We start from the raw sequence: 18586 nt of genomic DNA, 5'->3' as shown, positions 1-18586 counted from the left end.
GAGGAGAGGCAAAGACAAATGAACGAATCCCAGATGTTCAGCAGGAGGATAAGTGTGTGGAGGAGCAGCTGCGCCTGTTTCCCTTTCACTTGACAGGATGCACTGTACTCCTGCTTTGTGTTGTGGAACAGTGATTTACATGCAGAGCCATGGAGCAGTGGACTGAAGGGAGAGGCAGTGATGGAGAAAATAACTCAGTGTGATCAAACTGACTTCTTCATGTTGTGCTGTTTCCCTCCCTGCAGGTTCACTTATCATTCATGCGCTACATCAGTGTCTGCTGCGTGGTCGGCATCATCGCAGGCTTCTGCATCGGTCCAGGTAAGATGCTCTACAGCTGTAAACAGGACACCATTAAACTGATTTCTCATGTGTTCTGTTGAATAATCCCTAAATAAACTGTAAGGAGTGACTTTTCTATTGTACGTATGAGGAGGTCACTGATAAATGTGTCTCATTGCTCACACTGTAGATACTTCTGTACAGTTTGATAAATACAGACTCTGAAATTAATATTTTAAATATTTCAACATTTCTCTGCTGTATTGGGGTGGAGGCTGAAGTCAAATAAAAGCAAAACTATATTGAGAGATGCTGCTGTAACCATGAAAATATGTCAGTTTGATGATTTCATTATTTAACTACAGCTCAATTTTAAAATCACACTCGTTCTGTTCAACGTCTCCATTTTCCAGGTGATGAACAGTCCCACTGACCTGGTTAATCTTTCATCTGTTAAGCTTTGTGTTATTGCTTGGCGCCCTCTGGAGGTCAAACCCTAAACATAACACTAAACGCACTGTTACTCCTTCAACACCTAAAGCTGCTGTGCTAATCTGCATTTTCACTCATGGTCAAATCTGTTCATTTCTAATTAATTAATAATATTTACAAGTATTATTATACATAAGAATATCTATGATTTATTTGTATAGGAATAATATCGTACATTTCAAATTGTAAGTAAGGCTTTCCACAGTGAGTGATGAATATGCCTGTTTATTTTCCTCCTTGCAATTATGCATGCTGACAAATCCATGCTCCATGCCCCCAGTAAGAGAGACAAATAATTCAATTTTAATGATAGAATTTAATAATAAAATATTAGTAATATGTATCCTGTGATATATGACTCTCATGTCCACATGCTGGCCTGAGCCTCATCGGATTGGCTGATTCTGTTTATCTCTAATTAGCTTTTCATAAACCTTATTGGTGTGAAAGATGATGAATGAACATGAATAAACAAATCAGGGACATGAATAATATATTCTTCACAAAGCCGCCCGTATCCTGTTAGGAGGCTCATCTCCATTTCCCTTTATAAAAAACACACAGCAGTTGATTTGTGTGAGAAAAACATTCTGTTTAACCCTTCGTCTTCCTCCACGTGGCTCAAGGAAGCTGCTTCCTGTGTGCTGTCTGAAAAAATTATTTTCAATCTTATGAAAAACAGCAGTTTTCGGCAGGTGCTGCAGTGACTCTGGATAATTAACTCTCAACAATGAAAACATGAACTACTTTAATTTGTGAATTTAAAATGACTAAAGAGGCTTTTTACACTTTAAGGTCAGTTTACTTGTCAAGGTTGAACTACTCAGCATGTGAGAACAGTTGGATTGGATTGGCTTTATTGTCACTGTAACAGTAACAAGTACAATTGCAGCGAAATTACAACAATCACCCCGTCAACACATAACATAGCAGGATGACTGTAGCAAAAAAAGGGGGGGGGGGGGGGGGGGTTCAAGCGGCGAAGGCGTGGGATGGGGTTGGGGGTTGGGGTGTGTGTCGCATATGTACATGTGAGGAGTGCCGTGAATGTGTGTGTGTGCATAGGCCTGGAGAGTCGCTTCGTCTAGTTCACAATCAGTGCCTCAGTTCGCAGGGTGTCATCGCGATAACACAGCAAGTTGCCATGGAGACATCCTTGATTGGGTCCCGGACGGAGTCAACAATCAACAGATGTCCGTGGAGGAAAGGAGGGGGGGGTAGGAGTAGAAGCGTCTCACTGCAGCGATCTCGTGGGGGAGTTGTTCCAGCACCGGCCTTGGCCAAGGCTGGTGCTACGGGGGCCGGAACGCAGATGAGATTATGATTGTTTGGGTTAGGGCGAGCAGTCGTATTTCAATAGACACGGCTTACTCTGTTAGTCCATTCTGGTCATCTCCATCCATTCTCCTTTGCAAAGCTGAAAGCTTCTCCAAGATGTGACCCATATTGCAATTTATGACCACAGTCTGAGCGTTAACAGCTCTGTCTATTGCCACAGACAGGGTGTTGACAGCTCCTTCCAAGGTGGTTCCCAAGTTGCGGTTCACAATCACAGTCTGAGTGCTTACAGCTTTACTCACTCCATCAATTATGTCGGGCAGCGTGGGGATTTGGACTGCTGTCACCGTCTTCCGAATTTTCCGATACACCAGGGCAATGCCTAATCCAATCAGCAGAAAGCCTGATATCACAGTTCTGAATATATAGAGATCTTCGATGTCCTCAACGGAAAGAATCGCCAGGCACACGACCCTCCAGTCCTCCCAGGAGTCCCTCATGTAACCAGCGGCGTACGTTCCGCCAGGGCAGACAGGTTCCCCCGAACCCGGGCTTCTCGTCGAGAAGATCCTGTCAATTGCGTTGAGAGACCAGTTGACCAATTCCATGATTTTAGATTTAGAGAGCAGTGCGGAGAGAGGCTTCCAAGGTTTAGACAAGACAGGACGAGACGTGAGATGCAAGGCAGGGACAAAAAGGGAGAGGAGAGAGGGGGAAGATGCGTCCGCCTTCGTTGAGAGCCGGAGGAAAGTCTGATTTTGGGAGTGGAGAGTAGATGTGGACATAATGAAAGACAGTTGCAATAGTTGTTGGATTAGTTGCATTAAGGGAAATGTAGGATCAGTCATCAGTCAGGGCCTGAAGGGGCACACAACACTCCATTAGTGACCCAAATCAGACTCACAAGACACCTCTACACTGCAAAAAAAAGAAAAGTTGGGTGAACTCAAAATTTCAAGGCAACAAACTTCGATAAAATTTTAAGTTTGGCAATTAAACTAAATATTTTTAGTTTTGCTTTTGAGTTTGCTCAACTCTGAATTCTGATTTTTGTCAACTCTCCCCTAAGTTGTACCAACTTATAATTTTACTTGGTAATAACTTTTAATCCTTACTTCTGCTAACTCTCCTGTAAGTTGTACTACCTTATCATTTTATACCAATAACTTCTAATCAAATGTATAAATAATTACAGATGCAACATGTACATTCAAAACATTTGTTTTATTTAACCTGTACCAGCATCAAATCCCTTCCAACAGGGCCAAGTAAATGCAAACTAATGGGACCCAATTGTCCAAGTCCTAGCAGTCAACTTCCGCTACATTGCATACTGCATATATCCAAGACCATACAGAACCAGTATGAATAAAAGTTCAAACATTAGTGATATATCCAAGACCATACAGAACCAGTGTAAACTATGAATCTAACACATTTGTTAACAAGGTTACTGAGTGCCATAACTTCTGGTCTCAAAATATCAAAAATGAGTCATGTATATAATACCATACAGAACCAGTATGATACACAACTATGAATCTCAAATCTGTTAAAGGTCACTGAACGCCAGAACTTCCGGTCTCAAAATGATCAGCAAATTCTTTTTTGTAACACTGCTCAATACTATGTGACAATTTACAAACACTGAATCTTAACATGTAATATGTTTAAGGAAAACCCAATTAAGTGTAAAACAAATGTAAGAGAGTGGGAGTTCGAGGTACATCAGAGTTGAGGGTGAATAACAGGAAGAGTAAATTAACATGGTGTTCAGAGGTCAACAATTCTAGATCTGACATTGTCAGTTAACTTGTGGATTCACTGAAGGAGTTTGTTTTTGAGGGATCTGACTCTTGCAGAGAGGTCTGTGCCAAGTTCCATGAAAACCTTCTGAACAGTTTCAAATGTGTACCTGAGATCTTTTGGGTACTTAAGGTTTAAAGCATAGATCAGTCCAAAGAGGTGAGCAAAAGCGGTTGGCAGATTGAAGGAAAATCTCTTCTTCCACAACAACAGCAACACTCAAGACATTTTGAGGAGCTGCGCTGTCATCATCCTCCAACACATAGAGGATACCCACAATGAGGCCCTTCGTCTGCCCCACTTCTGGGTCAGTGTCCTTATGTTGACAGACAGTAAAAGACCAACACATGAAGTGCAAGACATTTGTCATTAAAATCCTGTGAATCAGAATAATTACACTATTAGGCTACATCAAGTCATAGCCAGGACAGTACAACTATTGAAGACACCCTTGATATTGGGAAAGATGAAGGGAACAAGGAGGACAGAGAGGTAATGGTTTAAGTCAACATTAAATACAGTATTATAAATACAGTATAATAACAATTTATATTTATAACCACTCACAAGACAGTTCCTGAAGAGCTTCTGACTGTCACGGAGATACAAGGGAAGGCCCTTCAATGCTGCAGTTTGTCGATGTGCAGTGATGCCAGATGTCTGAAACAAAGAGTTGCATGAAACATTACAAGATAAAACTGTATAAGTAGAGTAAACATGCAAGCAGCTTACCTCTTCCAAATGCAGAAAATTCCTGGTGATTGCACATCAAAGGTTTACTCCTTTTAAAGGGTAAGTGCTTTTTGTGTCACTGACAGGCTTATATTATCAGTGTCTAACATTATGAAAAGGATCCCTAATGAGCAAGATATTTTTTTAAAGATTAAGATACCCTTTGTTTAACAAGAAGCACTGTATCTCAGTAATTTTATGTATTTGATCAACCACTCCCTGAATTGGTTTACTTGTTTGTACTATTATGTCAGTCCCTTAGACACACATGCATTTATTTTGAGGGTTTGTCACTACAAGGATCACTTAACATTGTAACAACTGCAAACTAAAATTACTACAACAGCTTCATAGAAAAGACAAAATTCCTTTTATATCCATGATGTTCAGAGCTATTAAATTACTACATCTAGAATTCACCTCTTGATCCAGGTTGTTAAGGATCTGATCCATCTGAGATGAAAAAGCTGTCCTCCTCGCCCGATAGAGTCTCAGGAGCCTCCAAGTGTGCTGATGAAGGGCTGCTCTGAAAATGTACTCCTCACGCTGTCCTTAAAACACCAGCAGATGATGGCATGCCAGCTTGATAGTCGGACTCTTTTCAAGCCAATGTTACATGTGGAGAAAGTAACTGACATCAAAACAACTTCTTTGGATGCTGCCCTGCACACAGTGATTAAGAGAAAGTATCCACATCTTGAAACTGTGTCCCTTTCTAAAGACATTTATTTTCATGGGACTCGATATGTGGAGGGTATGATTCTTTCATCTGGACACTGCAGTGGACTGCCAGAATTCTATAAAATCGTGACCATAGTAGTTGCCCCTGAAAAAGTAGCCTTTGTTGGCAAAAAGCTCACATCATGGTACCTTGAACATTTTAGGTCTTTCGAGCTTGTGGAGAGCATCTATGCAGACATTGATATTTTTGATCCTTAGGCTCTCAATGACCATTATCCATTGGTTGCATACACAGTGGGAGGGAAGGTGCTGGTGACTCCAAAAGTGTGCCTGCTCCATTGAAGTGACACAGAATGGTGAGTGAACTCTGATTACACGTTATATAGACAAAACTATGTTGCTCTCACTCACATTTTCACCCTTTCTCTCATTCAAACAAGATGCTGTCACAGCTTGTCTGTCTGTCTCACTGCCTAGTTCCCGAAGGCAGGGGTGTCTACTGATGAGAGAAGAAGCAACTGACTCAATCTGGTCTTGATCAGGATATGCTTTCACATCAAAAACTGCCTGAGCAATCTTGTCCAAAATCTCTATCTTCATGTCTCTTGTTAGGCTGATACCTTTCTTGGTCTGTTCATATGCCTCTTTGCCTTTGCGCAACTTCAACTCCACATCGTAGGAGAAGGATGGGATGGGAAAAGGTGAAGGCCACTCTGATACACTTTGCAGATTGTTCTTGATAAAAGCTGAGGGACTCTGGAGTGACTCTCTGCTGGATAAACTGGCTGTGTCCAGGGAAGACACTGAATCAACAGAGTCTGACTCTTGCTGAACAAGTGCAGACTCATCCCAAAGAATGTGCAAGATGGCACGCTCAGGTGGCAACTCATGGATGTCAATTAAATTACAGAGAGCATTGTTAAAGTCTGGGTCCTCATATTGTAGTGTGAAGCTGCCTTGAAGTTGAAGATTTTCCTGAAGAATGTTTTGCAACTGTTCAACTGATTCAGGTACTTCAGGAAGTGCCACTTTACGGGACATTCTTGGGGAGATTTTCACCAGCAGCAATAATCCAGCCTGTGTCACAAGAAACAAGGACAAAACACAGAGGGGTCAGGTTGCAGAGACTTTCAAGACAATTACTTGAAAGTTAAATTCATAAACAATGTAGCAAAGTCTTGCATTGTATTCTACCTGCAAATCATTATAATAAATGAGATATGTGCTTCTAACAAGCAAATCAGATATTGACCAAAAAAAAAAGCAGATGTCTCCTTAGGCAGAGCAAGCTGGTGCAGCCAAAGAACACACAAATTACAAAAGGATCCAACAAAGACTGCACTGAAAACCAACCCTAAACACACACATAAGGGGTGATTGCAAACAGGACACAGGTGAATGAAACAAGACACAGATGAAACAAATCAGGAAATCAACTCAGGAGGGAAAACACAGGATGTAAAACTAACAGAAAATCTTTCAAAAATAAAATGACAGACAAGCTGTGACAGCATCTTGTTTGAATGAGAGAAAGGGTGAAAATGTGAGTGAGAGCAACATAGTTTTGTCTATATAACGTGTAATCAGAGTTCACTCACCATTCTGTGTCACTTCAATGGAGCAGGCACACTTTTGGAGTCACCAGCACCTTCCCTCCCACTGTGTATGCAACCAATGGATAATGGTCATTGAGAGCCTAAGGATCAAAAATATCAATGTCTGCATAGATGCTCTCCACAAGCTCGAAAGACCTAAAATGTTCAAGGTACCATGATGTGAGCTTTTTGCCAACAAAGGCTACTTTTTCAGGGGCAACTACTATGGTCACGATTTTATAGAATTCTGGCAGTCCACTGCAGTGTCCAGATGAAAGAATCATACCCTCCACATATCGGGTCCCATGAAAATAAATGTCTTTAGAAAGGGACACAGTTTCAAGATGTGGATACTTTCTCTTAATCACTGTGTGCAGGGCAGCATCCAAAGAAGTTGTTTTGATGTCAGTTACTTTCTCCACATGTAACATTGGCTTGAAAAGAGTCCGACTATCAAGCTGGCATGCCATCATCTGCTGGTGTTTTAAGGACAGCGTGAGGAGTACATTTTTAAAGTTTTGAACATCATGCATAGTCTTCTTGAAGAAGCTATGTTTTGACTCGAACCTCATTGTCCATAATTCCACCAATGGCCCAAAGCAGCGTAGAAGGTAAGGATAATGTTCAGCAAAGTGGTGCTTTGGACGCAAGCTAAAATCAGGAAAAGTGTCTGTGAGCAGCCTTCTGTGATCAGACAACTTGATCTCCAAGTAGTGCAATATTTCCTCTGAGAAAACAGGTGAGACAACAATCTCAACAATTTCTTTGAGGTCCATCAGCATTTCCTATGCAGGTTCTTGTTCTGGTATGCTCTTTCCAATGAGAAGAGGGAGAAATCGTAACAGGGTCCAATTTTCATGGCCATTGCCACCTATGTTACCCTTTTCAACATTTGATTTAGAAATTGCCTTTGGTTTATTCACCCTGTCTGAATATTTGTAAGGAAATGAAGTGATTAGGCTATTCAGTCTGTCCAAAGTAATATAGCCTTTTGAAATAAACTTTTTCAGACACAAAGACAGTTCAACAGGAATAACACCTTCAAAAAAGTCATGCAATATGTCTGGTGGAAAACCAGTGACAGGGTGAAAATATGACAGATGCTTACTTAAAACACATTCACTTTTAACACCATTTACATGTGGAACATTTTCATTATTAAGCTGTAGCAGAAAATCAGAAATTGCAGTAGTTGCTATTTCACCTCGATTTGTTACACAAAATCTACAGAAATTCTTTACATTGAAACTTTCCTGAAAGCCGGCAAGTGCATGAGCTCCTAAATTGTCTGCACAGACACAAAATACTGAACCTTTTACATAGTTATTAAGAGTTTGCACAAAGAGACCTGTTTGTTCCAGTGACTTTAAATCCTTAAGTAAGGGACTGAGAAACTTTTCATAACCAAACTGCTTAACATCACTAGTCTTTCCAAGAAGAGCTAGATGAATTGAGTGTAAAGTGGAACGAAACTTTGAGGGCAAATTAAAAATAACCCAATAAAGAGCAGTAATCTTATGAATTTTCTTCGATGTGCCTAATGGGTTACACAATTCAAAATCATCTATATAGAGAGCTAGTGAAATAGACAGCTCCTGTTCTCCAAAATGTTCATTTTGTTTAAAGTAAGAACCATCTTGAAAAGTCTTGTAAAACCCTGGAGTAGACTCTTCAGTGAAAACAAGTTTTTCCAGAAACTCTGCTCTATTCAATAAAAGCTCAATAACCTGATTCACGGAAACATAAACAAAGGCTTTTTTTGAAGTCCGGTCGTACAATAACTCAGTTGGTTCAATGATGGAGAAATGCTCCCTGAAATATTTGTTTCTCCTATAATCTGTTGATAATGTACCTTTTTCTGATGTAGTAACAAGTACGGGATTTTTGTCAAACACACTGTTACTTATCTCTTGAATAATTTCTTCCTCAACCTCAATATTATGTTTTGCAAAAACCTCTTTGAGAATTTCAGTTGTATGAAACTTGGAAAGGGACAAAATATCATTAAATTCTTCTATAATTGCCTGTATTGCATGTTTCGACACATGTAGCAGACATTGCATACGAAGAAAAAGGGAAGCTAATTTGTGCTGAAGTATTTCAGAGTCTACATTCTGTACATGATCGGGTTCACCTTTTTCTGTGGAATCCAATCTAGGACAACTTGTCAAAGAAAACCCAGCTTCAGGATCAACATTACATGGCTGGTTTGTGTCATTAGACTGAAAATCACTAACTGCTCTGACTGGTGTCAGAAAATCTCTCAGATTATGGTTTTTATGATTCCGTGATGTATGTCCAGTAAAACTATTAAGGCGGTTGGTTTCAAAGCTGCACCCCACAAATGGGCAACACACTATCTCTTTGCGTCTAAGGTGATGATGCAAATGAATTAATATTTTCTTTTTTACAGCAAATGTCCTTGTATTCACACAACCAGCACTGAAATGATAAGTTCTCTTGCCTGGGGATAGTCCTGTGTAATCTTGAAAGATGTGATTTCAAAGCACTAATGGTTCTGAAAGTGCAACAGCAGTCCCTGTGGATGCAAGGCCAGGTTGAGCCTCTGTGATGCAGTCGACAGTGTTTCAGCAGAACAGCTTCAATGGCGTGAATGAACTTGCAGAACTTGCACTGCATTAATTTCAATCTGAAAAACAAAGATAACAATTTGCTGGGTATTAGTAAAGCAGTCAGTAGAATTTTTAAACATTTTATCAATTTAATGACAATGTAAACAATAGACTGGACAAGGGTTGACAAGACTGACAATATAATATTCTGTCCCATTTTTAATTTTCAATACATTTTACTGCAATAAGAATAATTACAATTAACATACATTAATTAAGGACACTACTTAACTAACACCTACAACAGTCTAGGTTAAGAAGGTCAGCAGTCAGTATAAAACAAAGCAGTAACATATCGGTATATTATTACCAACACAATATTTGATACATACAGGTGAATCGGTCTTTCTTGCCACTACACTATTATGATGATATTAACTCTGATATGGATTACATCTTATTATTCTAATACTTAAAATCACAGTAGCATATAGTATAGAAGTCAGCCTGATGTAAACATTCATAAAACTCAACCAGTCACACAAGCAGCTCCATGTTGTCTCTGTGAGATGTTCAGGGACAGGTCAGGACAGTCTGAGGACAGAGAGCTTTGCGGTTGAGGTTTATATTAATGAAGGGGTGCACTGTGTAACCCAAACCTTTTTTTTTTTCTTTTTTTTTTTAAATAAACCTCCGGTAGCGACCGGCTAAAATACGGAGGACACGCTAAAATAACTGTAGCCTACTTCACACATGCACACACCGGTTATCCGAGTTCCAGCAGCCGGTAAAGAGAACTGAGTAGAGAGTCTGACAGCAAACTAACTGCACAGCGAACCGAGCCGCCGCCTGTGGCCGGCTCAGTCTCCGGGTCCACTCCGGCTCCGCTCTCCGTCCCTGCTGTCAAACCACCCTGCAGCTCGCCTGCGCTGCGGTCCTGAGCATAGACAATATGCTAAATTGGTACGAGTGTTAGTAACACCGCCATGAAATGTCAGGTAATGTTGCGACCACAATTTTGAATCGGCATTGATACCCTGATGGTTACTGGCTGTAACATGTTATCGTACATGAATTGACACGATACCAACCAGTCAGAAGATACTAGGCCGGCATTTACCCAGACAAGCTAGCGGCTAATGCTAACTGATGCCGCGCCGCTAGCATCGAGGCGGAATGGCCACAATGAAAGTGAGACTTCAAGAGTGCCAACTCGGAAAGTTGGCTTTCCCGCGTTTCACAAAAAAAAATTAAGAGTTTGCAGAACTGTTGTCCCTTGTATTGAACTCCAACTTAAAGATATAAGTATTACCATCCAACCCAGTTGTTTTGGAGCACACAACTGGCTTGCTTTGTTGTGCTCACTAATGTTATTGCCTCAAATGTCAATAATTATATTTTCAAGTTTAGCCAACTTAAATGACTGTTTTAGGCCAAAAAATGCAAGTTTTGCAGTGTACAACAACAAAGTCCACAGAAGTTATTTCACACAAATATACAAATAACCAGGACACCAAATTAATACTACAGGAGGCATAACATCAGGTAACAACAACAACCAAAAACCCAGGCTGAGAGGCAGCAAGACCAACATTCCCCATGCCAGAAGCCTCTGCCCTTACTGATGCTGGCACCAGAGCTTTTAAACCCTTCCCTCCCAGGCCAGGTGCAGCCTGGGCGGAGCTACAGGGGAGACAGGGGAGACATCTGACCTGCTCTCTACTCTATCCTGATTGTCAGGCAGGTCACTGTGTGTGGTACAGTCAGTCAATCACACGGTAGCCCCGCCCTAGAGCATACTCTGCTTTATCATCTATTTTCCTCTGAATGGAGCATAACTTATGAATTTTAAAAAAAGAACATCATGTTGTATGGAAGAAGACTTGAAGGGAAGGAACACATGCTGCTGTCACACTCGGCCTCTGAGAACAGAGTCTCAGTCAGAGTGGCTGTCCCTCTTTTTAATCTGTCTCAGAAGCAGCCCACACTAATGAAGGAACTCATGCTAAACCATAGCTTGTCCCTCTCAGTAAACTTGTCTTGATGTTTTTCTGTGTTTGACATTGTCCCTGTTCCAGCGGGGGTTCCCTTCCTGATCACAGCAGAGCTGTTTAAACAGTCCCACCGCCCAGCAGCCTACATTGTGGGAGGATCACTCAACTGGCTATCCAACTTCACTGTGGGCTTCGTCTTCCCCTTCTTACAGGTGAGAGCTACATGCAGCACAGCCCTGCTCACCACCACAGGTCCTTTTTAGAAAGCTCCCAGCAGAAGCTGCTTGTTACTTTTGGGAGCTGTAATGTTCCCTTAAACTTGTGATCAGCTCTCTCCTGACTGATCACAGAGCAGCTTGAAAGGTCAAATGACATCAGCCAGTTTAAAATCTCCCTCATATGTCACATTTGTTGAAACATACATTTGCTGCATTTTTTGATTTTCTGATCCACCATCAGAGGCTCATAAACAAAAAGAGTCATTTTGCAGGAGAAATGATACTTGAAGCTGAAATGAATAACTGCATCAGAGATACAGATGTTTTCCCACAAGCCAGCAGCTCACCAGAACAGGTGTGATTCTTTTATAATGAGACACAGGACTGTGACATGATCCAACCTGGGACGTTACTGTTGCTCCTCTTCCTCTTCTAAAGGTTTAGTTGTCTTGGTTGAGGGTGTGGTTGCCGTTGTGTTTGTTGTAATTGTCCTTGCTGGGATGTTATGTCACATCTGCTTGACCAGTCACACAAGTGTCTGAGATCATCTGTGACGTGTTCAGTCATGTGGTATGGATGGTGGGGGTGGGAGAGATTTCCACGTTCATGATTTACAATTGTTCACATCACAGATCAGCTCCAGAGGGTAGTCTGAGCACAAAGTTGATCTGTCTATACCTGGCTGACGAGAGGCGTCAGTGTGTTCATGATGTCATCAATTCTTAAACCTTGCCCCTAGTCTTTCTTCCTGGTTTGAGCCCCTCTGAGACAAACTCTCTCCTCTTTAGACTGGCATTCATAGGTGTATATGCAATCTGATGTGAGTTATAGAGATGTTTTATAATAGTATTTGTTCTGTTTTAATATACAGTGGCTTCCTTCAGTCCCTTTTGTGTATCTTCTTTAATTAGCTGTATTCTGTTCAGTTGTTACCCCAGAATATCTGAAGAGTCTGAGAACCAAAACATTGCTGCTCTTACAAAGTAAGGCCAATAGAAGTTGAGAAACTGCTGCACCATCATATGACAAATACAGTTGATTCCATCTCATCCATGATTTGTTATTATTCCATATATATGTTATAAAACCTTTGGTACAATGGACTGGAACCAATATACAAAAAATATTCACTTTAATGATACTGATGCATCAAATTGAGACTAAGAGATGTGAACATTTATTAACAGAGCACATCAGAATTAATTAGTGGGTCATAATTAAGGTTTGATATAATATGAATACGTAGATACTGAGAACCTTAAGGTGAATTACTAAATGAGGTTGCAACAGGGTGGTTAGATTAAGTACAGATGACTTCAGTTTACTCGCTTTATTAAGATGATGTTCTCAAACTCATTCTTTTATCTTCTTCTCTCGATCCGTCCATCAGATGTCGGCGGGGTCTTACTGCTACTTGGTGTTTGCCACCATTTGTCTGTCCGTGGCCATCTACGTCTACATCATGATCCCAGAGACCAAAAACAAGACCTTCATGGAGATCAGCCGAATGTTCTCTAAGAAGGAGGCGGTCCTAGAGACCCAGGGCCTGCTCCACGTGGACCAGCTGAAGCTGAAGAAGATGAACGGTTACGGCGGAATGGAACATGCATCGCTGGAGTTCGACAGCTCTTCTTCTGTACCTTAACTGAGCCTCAGGTTCCCACTGGGACTACAAAAGCACTCATCACTTCCTCTTGTACATTCATGTCTTCTGATATATGCACATTCACCAAACGCCACCTCACATGGACTCGGTGGGCTCTTGTTGGGTGAAGCTGGACTTGGATCACACTCAGGTAACACACACACAACAATGCCGAAGCTACAGTTCAGTATGCAGTCCTGGTAACTTTTTATCAATGTAATGTTGGAGTCTGTGTTTAAACTGCAGCTTTTCCTCAGCAGACATTTATAACACTGGGGTTAGCATTACTGGGGGTGGGGCGGTGGGGGGAGTGGGGGGTGGAGGGGTGGGGGGTGGGGGGGGTTCTGTTATGGCACTTTCATCATTTAGTTGTGTTTGTAATATAATGAGCGCAGCTAGCTGCAAGCTACCATGTACCTGCTTTCATTGTTTGAATGCTAGCAGCTAGCTAGACATTGTAAACACAAGTGTCCCACATGTTGGCATGGCAACACACAGGGTTGAGCTTGTGGATGTAGACACAGCAGCTTGTGGGAGTGTGCAGAATGCATGAGTGTCAGAAATTAACCTTGTTGCATGTTTTAATCTTTAATCTTTCATCTTTAATCTGTATATTGCAGTAAAGAAATGATCTAAAATCTATGGATATTTATGCATGTTTTTGAATACATCATCTCCTTTTGGCTGTAAAGTAATATGACATGTTAATATTGTTTGACTTGTAATGAAATAAAATCCCTCTGCAGTCATTTTACAGACTGTATCAGAGTACTGTGAAGTACTGTGAAGGACTACAGTGTGTTCCCTACAAACAGCAAAATCCAGTGTGTTTGAATACATGAATATGTGCACATACAGGATGTATATCAGCCCTTTTTTAAAGATAATTACATACCTGAATAATGCTATAAAGTCATGTCTTGGTGTGTTTTAAGAACTGACTGTTATTCTCAAACAGTTTACTCTCTCTCCGTCCACGTCAGTGTTCAGCTCTATCTACGGTGGCCCTGAGAGATCAACACACTTCAATGTAAGAAAACACATGCAAATTCAGAAAACATCTTCATCACTTTAACACACATGCTGCAAATACTCACAACACAACCAAATACACAAATGCACTGGAAATACTCACAACACAATGGGAGTGTTTCCAGCGGACAAACAACAGTGATGAGGAGGAGCGCAGCGGGTAGAGCAGGTACCATGAAGGCAGCGGTTCGTGGGTTTGAGTCCGACCCGTGGCTCTTTGCTGCATGTCATCCTCTCTCTCTCCCTGACTTTCCTGTCACTGCCAGAGAAGGACACACTTGCATGGATGTATTATAATAAAACAATGTTTTATAATGCATTCATATGCACTTGTTGTTCAATGCTTTTACCTTCAAAAGTCACAAATGAACAACTGCGTCCCAGCCAGGTTCAGCATTTTTTAGTGTTTGTGTAGTGATTGTGCGTTGGATTTGTGTTCAGAAAATTTGCAGTGCATGTTTTGTCAAATTGATGAAGATGTTTCCTGAATTTGCATGTGTTTTGTTACGTTGCAGTGTGTTGAGCTCTCTGGGCCACCATACTGTACAGTAATGAGAACAATATGAACAGCTCCCATCCCGACATATTTCCCCCACAGCAGGACCACGCTCAACCTGTGAACACTGAGTCTGGGATTCATCAGACTGATTAAAGCTCAACATCTTTGATGGGATCTTTATGGTTGTGTGTGTGGTCTCTAACACAGTCATGTGGTTTGTTTTATTGATCATGTGTTCCTCATGAGTCTGTGTCACCATATGATGCAGAGGATGATGCACTTGAGTCAGTCATCCAGTGAGAGGCCTTTTACACAGCAGAGTGACAGTGATCCAGCACGGACAGTACCAGGACCCTGGACCTGAACTCACCCATCAGTTATTTACACCTGTCCAGGTGCGTGCTGTGGGACAGGCCTCAGGGTTTGTACAGGCTGATACTATTGATTAAAAGCAACTCACCTGAGGCTTTTATGTAATACACTCAATTACACGAATACACACACACACACACAGCACCAACACCAACCCTGACTCACTCCTGACCCCCAGTGGTCAAAAGGGGAACTGTCCTATAAAAGTCCAGTCTTACTTGATTACACTTGATAAAAGGTGCTGTTTAGTTTTCTTGTAAAACAAAGTATAGTTGTGTTTATATTGAGTGTTATTCACCAAACACTGAGAAACCAACATGAGTGAATTTACTTCCTCATGTGTCCTCGTGCATGAGATAAACAAAACCCACTTATAAAAAAACCACCTCCATAGTTCTAATAGAGGTCCAAAACAATGAAGCCGTCTTTTCACTTACACACACACACACACACACACAGACACACATATACACGTGCACACAAATGCCACCTTGCACATCTCAGTATTGTAATTAATGGCAGTGCCTCTGTCCCTAATAAGCATTCTGGTGATCTTTATTGCAGTGTTCCCCTCCGGTCATACAAGCTCTCTCCCTCTGTTTGTGTGTGTGTTTGTGTGTTTGTTTGTGTGTGTGTGTGTGTGTGTGTGTGTGTGTGTGTGTGTGTGTGTGTGTGTGTGTGTGAGTGTGTGTGTGTGTGTGTGTGTGTGTGTGTGTGTGTGTGTGAGTGTGTGTGTGTGTGTGTGTGTGAGTGTGTGTGTGTGTGTGTGTGTGTGTGTGTGTGTCGGTGTCCCTTGCCAAGTGGCTGTCACCGGTCTCTGATGGTATTACATCAGGGAGGCACAAGATAGTGACAAATGTCTGTTATCATGGAACGAGGCCGGTGACAGATCGAGTGGAGGCGACGTCACTGAGTAATAAAACTGGATGGATGATCCAGGAGCAACAGTACAGCCACTCACAGCTGCTGTAATTAAACCAGAGAGGAAGAGAGGAGGAGGGGACCACAGAGAACATCAAACCAAGTCAAACTGAGATAGAACTATGATATTATAGTTGTTAAGCACAAATGCATGTCTGACTAGGTGGGAGAAGAGAAGAATGAGGAATCTGATGTAAATGCTGCAGTAGTGTTGTTCCATCCTGTGGGGGTTATTTAGAACTGCAGCATCAGCACCTGTCTGACAGCTGCAGCCCATCAGGCCATCTACTGCCTCCATCTGGGAGGAGGAGGAGGAGGAGGAGAAGGAGGAAGAGGAGGCTCCTCCCAGGTGTTGTTGTCTGCTAACAACAACTATCAGTTATAGAACTGCTCAACACTGATGCATCAGGACGCTCACTCACATCACTGTTTGATGTCCATGCAGTCATCATAAAATCATAAAAGACAGAGATACACTTTGTAAATGATGATACCTGTGTTGTGTAATTAGCTAAATGAAACAGACATTGTCTGTGATGACTGACAAAAAGATCAGGTTCCTCATCCGCACCTCAGTGTGGTCCGGCAGAGCATCACTCTGCTCCAAAGACCACCAGAGGGATGTTTCTTGTCAGCGCCACATAAACTCACAATTCAACTGTTTTTTTCTTCTGTTCACAGACAACTGTGCAAGTATAAAACAGTCACTTTATAATGGCTCATAATTAACACCCGACAAACAGTAATTCCTGTGCCGCTATGCTGTGATAATTAAGTCATTATTACATGATTGTAAAGTCGCCTGACAGAATAATCAGTTTTCTGTAGTGACAGCAGCGACAACGGTATTTAAAATGAGCGATCATAGATTTAACCCTCCTATTGTGTTTTCAAGTTTAGATTTGTGACACATACCTTTAATATTTTTTCTAATCAAAACAAGACTTCATGATATCCTCAACAATGACCTTCTAAATATAATAAAACACATTTTGATAATTTTTCTTTTTTTTAAATGCCTATTGGAAAAACCAAACCATCATGAATAAAAAACATGACAACAAAACAATAATAAGTAATAGAATGGGTCAATTTTGCCTATCTTGAACTAAAAACTATTTTTACATTTTGAGTTTTGAGTCTAAACTACAGAAAATATCAAAGTAAGTAAATGGATGTATAATAAGTAACTTAAACGGTCAGTTTTTGTTAATAACTTGAAACACAGGTCAAATTTGACCCGTAACACTAACACATTAGGAGGGTTAATTAGAGATTAGAAGTGTATTGTACTTCCACATAGCTCTGACTGTCTGGATCTGGTTTTTAAAGACCTGTTTCAGAACAAAGAGGCATTCTCAGGGCACCTTTTTCCTTTAATACTGTCACTCAGAGCTTTAAATGAAAAATGCTTTATAATAGAACCGAGTGCTTCCTGTGTGGAGAGCTGTTCATTCACAGTGACGCAGCTTAAACAGCTTTGTGTTTCTTCAGCTCTGAAACAAGAAAACCTCTCCTCTGTTTGACCTTTAATAATAAAAGTTATTATCCTTATTCATACAGTTTGCCTCATAAACAAATCACTCCTCACACTGTTGTCAGGTTTTGCAGGTCCTCATTACCCGTCTCTTTCCCTGTGTCCTCTGTCTGTCGGAGCTGTTGATGGCGGGTGTGTAAATGCTCTGGCAGAGAGCTGATGAATGTGGCACTTCTCTGCTACAGGCTGAAGTGTTTTGTGACAGAGTGTGTTACGACTGGGCCGGCCTATTCTTTATGCTTTGGCACCATGCTGCCACTCAGACAGCTCTGTGGCCATGCACACGTTTCCCCCCTCACATAAATACACCAAGGTGCAGGCTGGGAATCCCCAGGGAGAGTTGCATGTATTGTTTAGTGTGTTTGTTTTTTTCTTGTGAAAGCTGCACAGCTTTGCTCATTCAGGCCCTCTGAAAACAAATCAAAGCAAATGAAGTAAGCTGATCGGTGATAAGAGATGAGCCAGCTCTTTGGATGAGCTGCTCAACAGCTTGCAGACATGAGGGTTCGCACATTTGAGCAGGTAAGGCTTGTATATAAAGGGTCTCAAGTCAAAATGGGAACCAGTGACTGATTCACATGAAACCAGTAGAATTTGTAACCACATATTTTTGTGACAGTAACATGAAGAAGACAACTTTCAGTCCTCTCTAACGTCCTCTGTAAGGCTATTTTTAAATGTCACTTACTTAAATACACAGCAGAGCTGATGTCATTAAATTGTGTATATCAGCAGCTGTCTGTCTCAGTCCTCACCATGTTGTAGTTTTGTTGTTTGTTAACTAAAAAGAGGATGAAGAAGAAGAAGAAGAGATGAATTGTCTGTCAGTTGTTTGGGTGTTTTCTCTCTGTCACATGAAAAAACTGGCTTCATGTGGACGTGGTGTCACATAAATACTTCTTCACCTGTTTTGAGTGCTGGACTTGAAC

General features: G+C 41.2%; 2 protein-coding genes and 1 long non-coding RNA gene across 10 annotated transcripts in view; 1 reads left to right on the top strand and 2 right to left on the bottom strand.

The window, feature by feature from the left end:
• slc2a15a (solute carrier family 2 member 15a) overlaps positions 1-13582 on the top strand; it is a 32921-nt gene extending 19339 nt beyond the window's left edge. The window contains exons 10-12 of the mRNA XM_071481661.1: positions 246-321; positions 11518-11645; positions 13042-13582. Coding sequence (XP_071337762.1) covers positions 246-321; positions 11518-11645; positions 13042-13296 — 459 coding nt within the window. The 3' untranslated portion in view covers positions 13297-13582. The remainder of the gene's footprint in view (positions 1-245; positions 322-11517; positions 11646-13041) is intronic.
• LOC139623426 (uncharacterized) lies at positions 3258-5126 on the bottom strand. Of its 2 annotated transcripts, XR_011691506.1 has the most exons (3): positions 5011-5126; positions 4426-4518; positions 3258-4174 (listed from the first exon to the last, which is right to left on the bottom strand). It is a non-coding gene; the product is annotated as an uncharacterized lncRNA (long non-coding RNA). The 2 variants fall into 2 exon arrangements; XR_011691505.1 differs by lacking the exon at positions 5011-5126 and having other exon boundaries at positions 4426-4994.
• LOC139623425 (uncharacterized) lies at positions 5740-11479 on the bottom strand. Of its 7 annotated transcripts, none has more exons than XM_071481663.1 (3): positions 9974-11479; positions 6870-9516; positions 5740-6348 (listed from the first exon to the last, which is right to left on the bottom strand). In XM_071481663.1, exon 2 carries the CDS (start codon positions 8927-8929, stop codon positions 7652-7654), a length of 1278 nt encoding a protein of 425 aa, XP_071337764.1. In that variant the 5' UTR covers positions 8930-9516; positions 9974-11479; the 3' UTR covers positions 5740-6348; positions 6870-7651. The 7 variants fall into 7 exon arrangements, with proteins under 7 accessions (XP_071337764.1, XP_071337763.1, XP_071337765.1 ...); XM_071481662.1 differs by having other exon boundaries at positions 10203-11479; XM_071481664.1 differs by having other exon boundaries at positions 6870-10376; positions 10531-11479.
• Positions 13583-18586: the final 5004 nt, after the last annotated feature.

This window comes from Trachinotus anak, unplaced genomic scaffold, assembly GCF_046630095.1.
Source record: "Trachinotus anak isolate AG129_WGS33_773 ecotype Australia unplaced genomic scaffold, CSIRO_AGI_Tana_v1 ptg000007l, whole genome shotgun sequence".
NCBI classification, from domain to species: domain Eukaryota; kingdom Metazoa; phylum Chordata; class Actinopteri; order Carangiformes; family Carangidae; genus Trachinotus; species Trachinotus anak.
This window is presented reverse-complemented; position numbering and strand designations above follow the sequence as displayed.

Bases quoted from the DNA above. Each gene is read 5' to 3' on its own strand.
- LOC139623425 (XM_071481663.1), bottom strand. From the start codon at position 8,929: ATGCAATGTCTGCTACATGTGTCGAAACATGCAATACAGGCAATTATA.